Here is a 9,166-nt window from a genome sequence, read left to right as displayed (position 1 = left end):
TTAAGTTGCTTTTATATTAACAGCATTTCATATTTTTACAATTTATAGCATTTTATATTTTATTTTTTATTTTTATTTTATCTACAACTACTACTCAGTGGTAGTTGTTATTGTGTCTTGTCTCTATGCTGTAACTGCGAAGTAATTTCCCTGCTGGGATGAATAAAGTACTTCTATTCTATTCTATTCTATTTTTGTAAAAGTGTAGCAGAGATTAGGTCAGTGGCACTAAACCAAACTCATAGGTAACATTTTAATTTTGTTGAGTATATGGGTCTCAACAGTTTGCATTCCTGCGAAAAACACACGCTTGATGTGCATTGCAACTAGTGGTTTTTGGTCCTGCAGCTTGAACACATTAAAAACTTTTTAAACCACATTTTACGTTACATTTTACTGTAACTTTGCCGACCCCCCAAAACTGTTCTTAAGAAATTCCCCTGTTTATGGTCCCTCCCAGTAATGAGATGGGATTTATAACCTTGGATTAGTTCAAGAAACATAAAAAGTCTCTTTCCAATTCGCTTGCGCATTTCCACCGCCTAAACAGCAGAGGCGCTGCAGCCTGCCCTGGTAACTTCCTTCAGTAAGGAACACGTCATGTACTGAGCTCTCAGTCTGTGCCACGCTCGCTACTTCGCCTCTGCTGGAAGGAAAACACTCACGGTAACAGTCTGTCTTTAAGTTGTTTGGGTTGTTTTGTAGGTTAGAAACTAAAATGTTTACTAAACTAAATCTGTATTTAGCAATATAATTAGTTTATTTAAAGAACCGGGGTTTAATGCTTGTGGTTGTTACCACACTGGTTGGTCCACGTAAGCGTTTCACTTTGATGTTTAAGACGTCTAATATAGAGTCTGCTGTTTTGTCTGGAAATATAGCAGCAGCAAAAAAATTTATCAAATATTCCAGCTGTTTTTCATTTTTTCCCCTGAGCAATCTGTTGTTTTTAAGCTACCCTGATGTTTCAATAGAAACTGTGTATTGACTGTAACTTGCTCCAGGATGATCATGATGCTGCGTGTGTGTGTGCTGCTGGTGGTTCTCGCGCTGACTGCCGGAGAGGAGGGCGCACGGCTTCTGGCCTCCAAATCTCTGTTAAACCGCTACGCTGTGGAGGGCCGAGACCTCACCCTGCAGTACAACATCTACAATGTGGGCTCCAGGTCAGTTCACGGTTATTGCTAGACATAAATCCGCTCTGCGGTGAAGCCCCCAGCTTTGACTCTTCTCTCTTTACCTACATGAGTATTTTAATTAGGCCTCCAAAACAATCAGCTAGTACAGGAACAAACCAGGGCTGAACAAAGATTGAAGAACCACTGTTTGAAGAAAGTGTCCTCTAAAAACTGGCTGTAGGTTTGGGAGTTGATTTTGAGTCCATGTTCAGCATGAAAAGGTCTAACTAGCTCATCTTTGATAATACCAGCCCATACCATTACCCTGCCTCCACCTTGCTGGTGTCTGATCTACTAGAGCAGCTTTAAATGGAAATTGTAAAGTTCCCTTTCATAGAACCATTTTTGCTCAAAGTGCTCTGTCACTGAGTTCTGCAGTTTGGAACTCACTTCCATTTTTTCCCCTGAGCAATCTGTTTAACAGTCACTCTAGTCTGTTGTTTTTATAAACAGTTATAGTATGTTTATAAAACAAACAAAACTCTGGTTATGTCAAAAACAGAACTGTATCCATACTTAATGTTTTATGTTTCACTGTTTTATATGCATGATTATGTATATGTTGTCAACACTATGTTGTACTATTTTAAATTATTATTACTTCATTTTTTACTAGTTTTAAGATGCATTGTTTAAAAGCCCATTTAGGGACAAATGCTGCAAATGTAAATTAGCTGTTTTGAGGACTATGGAACTGCTGTTCTGTTCAGTTTGTCTATGTGTGTCTGTCCCTATCAAATAAACTTAAATTAATAAATATCTTAGCAATTTCAGTAGTGCTGCATCCCTCTGAAAGTTTTTTTTTTTACAGTTTTGGATGTTTCAGAGTCACTTAAATTTCTGTTTTCTCATTTTGACTGAGGAAAAGAAGCTGCCTAATAATTATTCACGCATTGATATAGGTGTTGATCTCCTTAGGCCCCACCCTCACACATCAGCTGATATGTCTATATTCAATAACCATTCAAGTTTATGCAGCTTGAAGTTGGAAAATATGAATAAAAATGATAATGTGGTCAAAATTAAAACTTTCCTAATAATTGTGCACACAGTCTATATGAAGAAACCTGAAATGTTCTGATGTAGACCTGTCAGCAGAAACTATTGGTGAGAAACTAAGCTTTTCTAATGTAAAGCTTTCAGTAAATGGCTTTTAGAAAAGTTTAATATTTTAATGTCAAATGTGCATCAATATTGATTCCTTATGTTTGAGTCGACATAAAATCAACACAAATGTACATATAGATTACCGTTTAGATGATGATTCCTAACATTGATTCAATATAAAATAAACTAAATAAACTGCCTGCTTTACCACACTGAAACGTTGATTCACTCATATTTTGCTATCTGGGAAAAGACTTAGAGTAAATAATCAGACAGGTGAGACAAACATGATGTTAAAGAAATTGCTTAGACAAATAAATTAACTGTAGGACTGTAGAACTCTGGAAACCCAGAAGTAGGAGACAAAGAAGCACGGGAAAGACATGCAGCCAAGGAACCGAGGACTGGAGACGAACTCGGATCAGCTGTGTATTTTATTACGCAGTTACTCATTAAAACTTGTTTTTATTTAGAGCCTTACATATTTTGCAAGGTGTTAAAGAAGAGATTACATCTGTGACACTGACCACAGGAATCTATGAATAAACCAAACTCATATCTAAACATTTTAATTTTAGTTTGACTTCTACAGGGCTCAACAGTTTGTTTAATGAGGAAAATAACACGCATGTTTGTGTTTTATCACTTACTGGTCATTATTGGTCCTGCAGATTGAACACTTTAAAAACTTTTCATATAAGAGATATGGGACTAATAAGGGACGTTATTGTAATCATATTACTATTGTGACTATTAAATACATCGCAGCCATGACATTTCAAGGTCCTTATCAGCTCTGATAAGGTTCTAACTTCACATTTAACATGAAACATTAGATTTCACTGAGCCTTTACTGCCCCCAACCCTAAAGATGCTCTTAAGAAATCTCCTGGTTTATTGCCAATAATGAAATGGGATTTCCTCCATTGTGTGTCCCTCTTTCTGTCTCCTTAGTGCTGCCCTGGAGGTGGAACTTTCTGATGATTCCTTTCCTCCTGAAGACTTTGGAATTGTGTCGGGAATGTTGAATGTAAAATGGGACAGGATTGCACCGTATCCTTGAACTGAAATGCTGTTTGTTGCTGCAGTTTTCAAATTGTACAGATATTTACATTTAATCATACTCCTGTGATTTTATGTGTTTTAGAAACACGGGAACTTGTGGAATAGCAGTTTGATATTGTTTTTGGTGGTAATAAACTGATGTAAGCACTCACATAAAACTTTGATGTTTGAAAAAGCTGTTAAATTGCTTTGCTTGGTTTTACGGCATATGGAACGTACTTTTACACCAGTGACATTTTGATGTGAGTTTAATGATTATAATTATCACCAGGTGTAACAGATACATTCAAGAAAAGGAAACATGTCTCCCTTCAGAATACGTTCTAAGTCACTTTGGAACTGAGTGGTTTTCTGCCATTCATTCTTCACCATGAGTAAACTACAGACCCCAACCCTATTACCATGCAGAAAAAATGTTTGCTCATTTTTTTATCTGTCCTTACAGGCGTCAGAGAGGTTTGTGGTGTAAATCACATGGATGTTCTCTTCATTATGTCAGTTATCAATTTAACTACAGAATTCAGAGCTAGCAACGTGTCTCATACGGTGGTGTTACGCCCCCTAAAGGCAGGGTACTTTAACTTCACCTCAGCTTCTGTCAGCTACGTAGCCCAGGAAGGAGGACAGGTTGTGGTAAGATCAGATGTCTTTGTGGTGTGGTATGGTTAAAAAAGCTAATTTGAATATGAGTTTTATTTATTTGGTTGTTTATTTTTGAAGGTGGGTTACACCAGTGCCCCTGGCCAGGGGGGCATCTTGGCCCAGAGGGAGTTTGACCGGCGTTTCTCTCCTCACTATGTAAGCTGAACTGGAATTCTTTCCTTGTTAGGAAATATACTGGTCATTTTACTTCTTTGCAATTTTATGCAACATATTTTGTTTGTGTTTAACTTGTTTGATTTGTGCTTCTGTTAGCTGGACTGGGCTGCCTTTGGTGTGATGACTCTGCCTTCTATCGGAATCCCTCTGCTCCTCTGGTACTCCAGTAAAAGGAAATATGACTCGCCAAAAGCCAAGAAGAACTGAGGACCAGTTTCTGGTTTTGAGGGATAGAGTGTGGGGACCCGGCCCATACCTAAACTAAAAGTGGAAATGGACAGTACCAAGGAAAATAACAGCAGAACGTCAGAATAAGAAGCCTAGGAAGTAAAGGGGGGAGTGGAAATGAACAAATTTCCAAAAAACAGCACATCTGTGGTTGCTACTTTTCCAGCTATGTAAAATCGTGTAATTGTCGATTTTTGTAATCTGAATTTAATGTAAAAATTCCAGAATGTTCAATTACAGATATTTGTTTTTTCTTCTAATGGCGCCTGCTTGTTTCTGTTCATCAGCCTAAAAGTGATTTAACTTTTAACTTCAAAATAAGATTCAGTTCCAAAGTAGTTTGGCCTTCATAATGTTCAGATGGCTTTGACTTTTTCCAGGCTTATAGCAGTATAAAAAGCTCTTTATTGAGCAAAGGTTTTTTTATTTGGAATTGCCATTTGTAATTTTTTTATTTTTTCTCCCTTCCAGGGGTTTTTTTGTGGGCTCTAGTGTTCCTTATATGAAAGTAGGGTGACAGGAAAGGGGGAAGGGAAAACATGCAGCAAATATCGCCAGGTCCGGGAATCGAACCCGCGACGGCCGCGTCGAGGACTCAAGGCCTCCAAACGTGGGTCGCGCCATCCCCTACACCACCACAGTACGCCCCATTTGTAATATTTTTAACCAGTATGGTGAGTTTGGTTTACTACATTGGGGCAGACTTACTGTACTATGGGATCTTCAAAAATTTCCCCAGGACAAGATCAGGTTTTCAGTTTTATCAGCATTCTGCTGTTATCTTCATTATGAATGATTCTAGGTAAATACAATCTAATGTGAAATTTCTTTTTCTAAAGTTTTTTTAAAAGAAGCAAAACTGAATTTACAACATATGTTCAAGATCTTCATGACGTCACCACCATGCAAGGGAAGAAAAGCGTTTAAACCAGGGGTCTCAAACTCCAGTCCTCGAGGGCCGCAGTCCTGCAACTTTTAGATGTGCCTCTGCTGCACCACACCTGAATAGAATAATTAGGTCATTAGCAAGGCTCTGGAGAACTGATCTTCACAAGGAGGAGGTAATTAAGCCATTTCATTCCAGCGTTTTGTACCTGTGGCACATCTAAAAACTGTAGGTCTGCGGCCCTCGAGGACTGGAGTTTGAGACCCCTGGTTTAAACTATGGATACAGAAATACATTGACATGTTTAAAGCATTCACATTTATTTTTCACTCTTGCTGGTTATTCTCAGTTTCATGATTTGGATCAAAATGAAATGAAGGGTTGTAAATAAACAAGCATGTAAAACAGTATTTCTTGCAGTGCAGGAACATAAAACATGAACACTGAACCAAAACCACAACTGTAAATGTACGTACAGTTTTTATGACATGAGTGAATTTGCCCTCCCCAAATGCGCGCGCACACACACACACACACACACACACCTTCAAATCTAACAATTCCTGTCAAATGTTTGCAGTCATCTTTTCAAATAAAAGTTTTCAGAGGTCATCAATATCTTCAGAGCAAAAGCAGCACAAGCAAAAATTTTGCTGCATAAACATAGCTGAGTTGATTAACAACAAATTTGTGTGTGTGGCTGGTTGACCTTTCATGACCTCTGGAAACATTAATATCTTTAAACCGATAGAACAAACAAGTTTTCCTCCACAAATGTTTGACTCCAATTTTGTTAGATTAGAAGAAGGTGGAGAGACCAACTTCACTCAGGTGTTTGTGGCAGTGATTGGGATGGACAGCTGGTAAATCACTGTCTTCACAACATGAGTTCAGACTCACCAAGCAGAAGCTGCAGGTCCAGACAAAGAGAGCCTAGAACAATGCACAGCAGGTAAGAGCTGGAGCATTGCACTGGGCTGGAATGAATAAGCAGAAGATTGAATGTAGTTTTCTTTTTTAAGTTGCATTTAACTAGGAAAAAAAATCGTTTTCCTAAAAATCACTGAATTTAGCTGCAGTTGTAAGTTTTAACTCTTGGAGGAGCCATTTCTTAGTTTTATTTTGCTCTTTCAGAGGATTGTGCTTTACAAATAGGTTAGCACAATGTTTGCATAAATACAGTTAAGACAAGTTTACTTTGTTTGTTGCTATTTTTATCCCCTTTCTATAAACTGCTTACTGCTCACATCTTGTGTCCAGAAACACGAGATGTGAAGCAGTGTGATGCGGTGTGACCCCTAGTGGTTGGGCTGGGGTCTGCTGCTGCTTGCTACATTAATCCTTGATCAGGAGGAGGGATTGCTGCAAAGTCAATATGTTTGTTTATTAATATCCCCATTAGCATCAGCAGCATGCTGCAACGACTATTCTTCCCAGGGTCAGTTGAATTATAGATTACATTTTCCAAAAATCATAATACAAATGAAGCATTAAAATAACACATTCTATTTTCAATCAGTTTTAAAGACAGACACACTTTAAGATGAGATGTTTTAAATTCCTTTTGCATAAAAATAATTCCTTAATTCCTTAATTAAAGTGTACTCTACATGTATGATACTTGTACATAAAGCACATGCATGTTCAGTAACATATCTACTTTCATATACAAACATGCATAAACATCTTTTAAAATAAGTTATTTTAATAGTAGATTTTCTGCTATATGTCCATCCATCCATCTTCTGCTTATCCAGAGTCGGGTCACAGCATAAGTAAGGAGGCTCAGACTTCCCTCTTCCCAGGTGCTGTACTGCTTCCCCCTCCTGAGACGCTGGATGGCAAACCACGCTGGAATTGAACCTACAACTTCTTGATTACAGTATGACTGCTCCCCCCAGCCATGCTGATGTGGGAGCATGACTGTCGAGGGATTTTATTGAAAAATGTAAACTGTCTAACATGTTGGGGCCTGAGCGACACCTCCAGGCTCACCTGGTCCTCCTGCCTCTACAGGACACACACATTCATGTCGGCACATGCTGAATGCAAACAGGCACACACTTCTGTATACTGAAAATCTTGCAGTAGGAGAATATAATTTGAATGTCTTATTCTTGATGTTCTTGACAATCAGAGAGTTGTGTGTTTGATTTCAGCTTCCTCTGCTGCTGCATAATGTTGTGGTGTTAGGCGAGGCATTTAATCACAAGTTGCCTACTGATTACTGTATGAACATGATTACTGTATGAACTGATTACTACATTCACCTTAAGGTGAATGTAGCTTAAGGTGCTTCGAGTGGTCAGCAGGACTGGAAATGAGTGATTTAGCAGGATTTGAAGATGTTAGAACTATATTAGTTGCCCTCTTTTGTAAGTTGTTTACTTTAAGCATTTAAAAGTTGCAGCATAGCAGCTCTCCAGAACTGGACTGGATGCAGCGTTGGCCCTTTGCAGACCTCATATTTCATGACTGATTACATTAGATCTTCAAGTTACATGCAAATAACCACAAAACCACATACAAATCCAGTTCAGCATATTTGTTCATAAAATAAATCTATATAAATAAACAGAGAAACAAATCTGTATTTTCCCAAAATAAAGTCACTACGCTTACAACTTGTAAGTAAAGGGACTGAGACATGCATATGTTTTATTTCTTCTTGACATTGATGTCATTTTAGAATAATTATTTGTTAAAGCCGAGTCCCATTCCAAAGGCTCATAAAAATCTATCACTTATTGTTTATACCCATAATGTCTCATTTATAGGTATAAGTGAGATATTATTTATAATGTCTCATTATAAAGCATTCAAGATGCTACCTTATCCTTTTTTCTGACAGTGACAGATATTTAATCTCAACAGCAGTTTCGAAATAAAAGACTCAACATATTAATCTCTCGTCTTTCATAAACTCACATGTTGATTCTGCTGACATATTTCAGCAGCTTTGGCATCATAAACCATAGACCTTCTTGTTATGGACAGTGTGCAGGGTTATGTCTTGTCCTACTGCTTTAACTAATAATTCATCAGTAGCTGGTGCTTCACTCTATAACTGGATTAACATTCTAGACAAATATGTTTAAAATAATGTCTGAAAAAGTTTAAGTTGTGCAGAGGGAGGTAAATAATCATGCAACTACAGTAGCAGAATGGAATTAGATGGAGTTCTTCATAATCCGTATTTTCTGTTTATTGGTCACCAAAACCATGCAGTAGTTCTCCGAGATGTTCTTGGAGATCATGAGATGCTCAGACATCTCATGAGGTGAGTCATCTTTGGGTCTGTGACAGTTCCAGTACCAGATGGCCTGTCTTGGCAGCTTGGTTGGCCATCATCAGTGCCTGTTGGATGCCTCCTCCTCCCATGTGTTTCTTTAGCACTTATCAGTCTATGCAAGTAACCACATACAAACTGAGTTCAGTATCAGTTTGACCTGTTTGTTTCTACTCATTAAAGTCAAAATTTACACAGTAATCAGATTCTCTATTAAACTCTTACAAGTTGGTGGCCAGTGTTGTGGGTTAAGCTTTCTACTGTCTGTGTTATTGACAGGCTGCAGTATTTCTGTGAAAATATTTCTCTGTTGAATTCATCTGTTGCTCTGGCAGCTCAACCATTTCTTTCTCTTCTTGAATTTTTTCCATCTTCTGTCCTTTTTAAAGGGAGGAAATCACTACGCTTGGCTTTTGATGTTCCCTCTGCACCCATTTATCTTAAGGATCATTTCTGCCTTGTTGATACGACTTGTTGGCCTCAGTATTAGGAATATAATATAGTGCAAACATATCCATACAAGATGAAACCTTTCTTACGCAAGTAAAAAAAAATTGTAATTCGATAATTTTAAGGAATTCCTTGACTCATGAG

At 37.9% G+C, this 9,166-nt stretch overlaps 1 protein-coding gene across 1 annotated transcript; it reads left to right on the top strand.

Annotated features, from left to right (window-relative positions):
* The first annotated feature begins 531 nt into the window (after positions 1-531).
* ssr2 (signal sequence receptor, beta) lies at positions 532-4,657 on the top strand. The gene is made up of 6 exons (XM_032581646.1): positions 532-666; positions 1,005-1,166; positions 3,240-3,338; positions 3,875-3,983; positions 4,071-4,148; positions 4,266-4,657. The coding sequence occupies exons 2-6, from the start codon at positions 1,006-1,008 to the stop codon at positions 4,374-4,376; spliced, it is 558 nt and encodes a 185-aa protein (XP_032437537.1). The 5' UTR covers positions 532-666; position 1,005; the 3' UTR covers positions 4,377-4,657.
* The last annotated feature ends 4,509 nt before the right edge of the window (positions 4,658-9,166 follow it).

The sequence above is a fragment of the Xiphophorus hellerii genome, chromosome 13 (assembly GCF_003331165.1).
Source record: "Xiphophorus hellerii strain 12219 chromosome 13, Xiphophorus_hellerii-4.1, whole genome shotgun sequence".
Lineage (NCBI taxonomy): Eukaryota > Metazoa > Chordata > Actinopteri > Cyprinodontiformes > Poeciliidae > Xiphophorus > Xiphophorus hellerii.
Note: the sequence above shows the minus strand (reverse complement) of the source record. Positions and strands in the feature narration are given on the sequence as shown.

Bases quoted from the DNA above. Each gene is read 5' to 3' on its own strand.
- ssr2 (XM_032581646.1), top strand. From the start codon at position 1,006: ATGATCATGATGCTGCGTGTGTGTGTGCTGCTGGTGGTTCTCGCGCTG. The intron at 1,167-3,239 runs GTCAGTTCACGG...CTGTCTCCTTAG, and splicing joins ATCTACAATGTGGGCTCCAG to TGCTGCCCTGGAGGTGGAAC. The intron at 3,984-4,070 runs GTAAGATCAGAT...TTATTTTTGAAG, and splicing joins AGGAAGGAGGACAGGTTGTG to GTGGGTTACACCAGTGCCCC.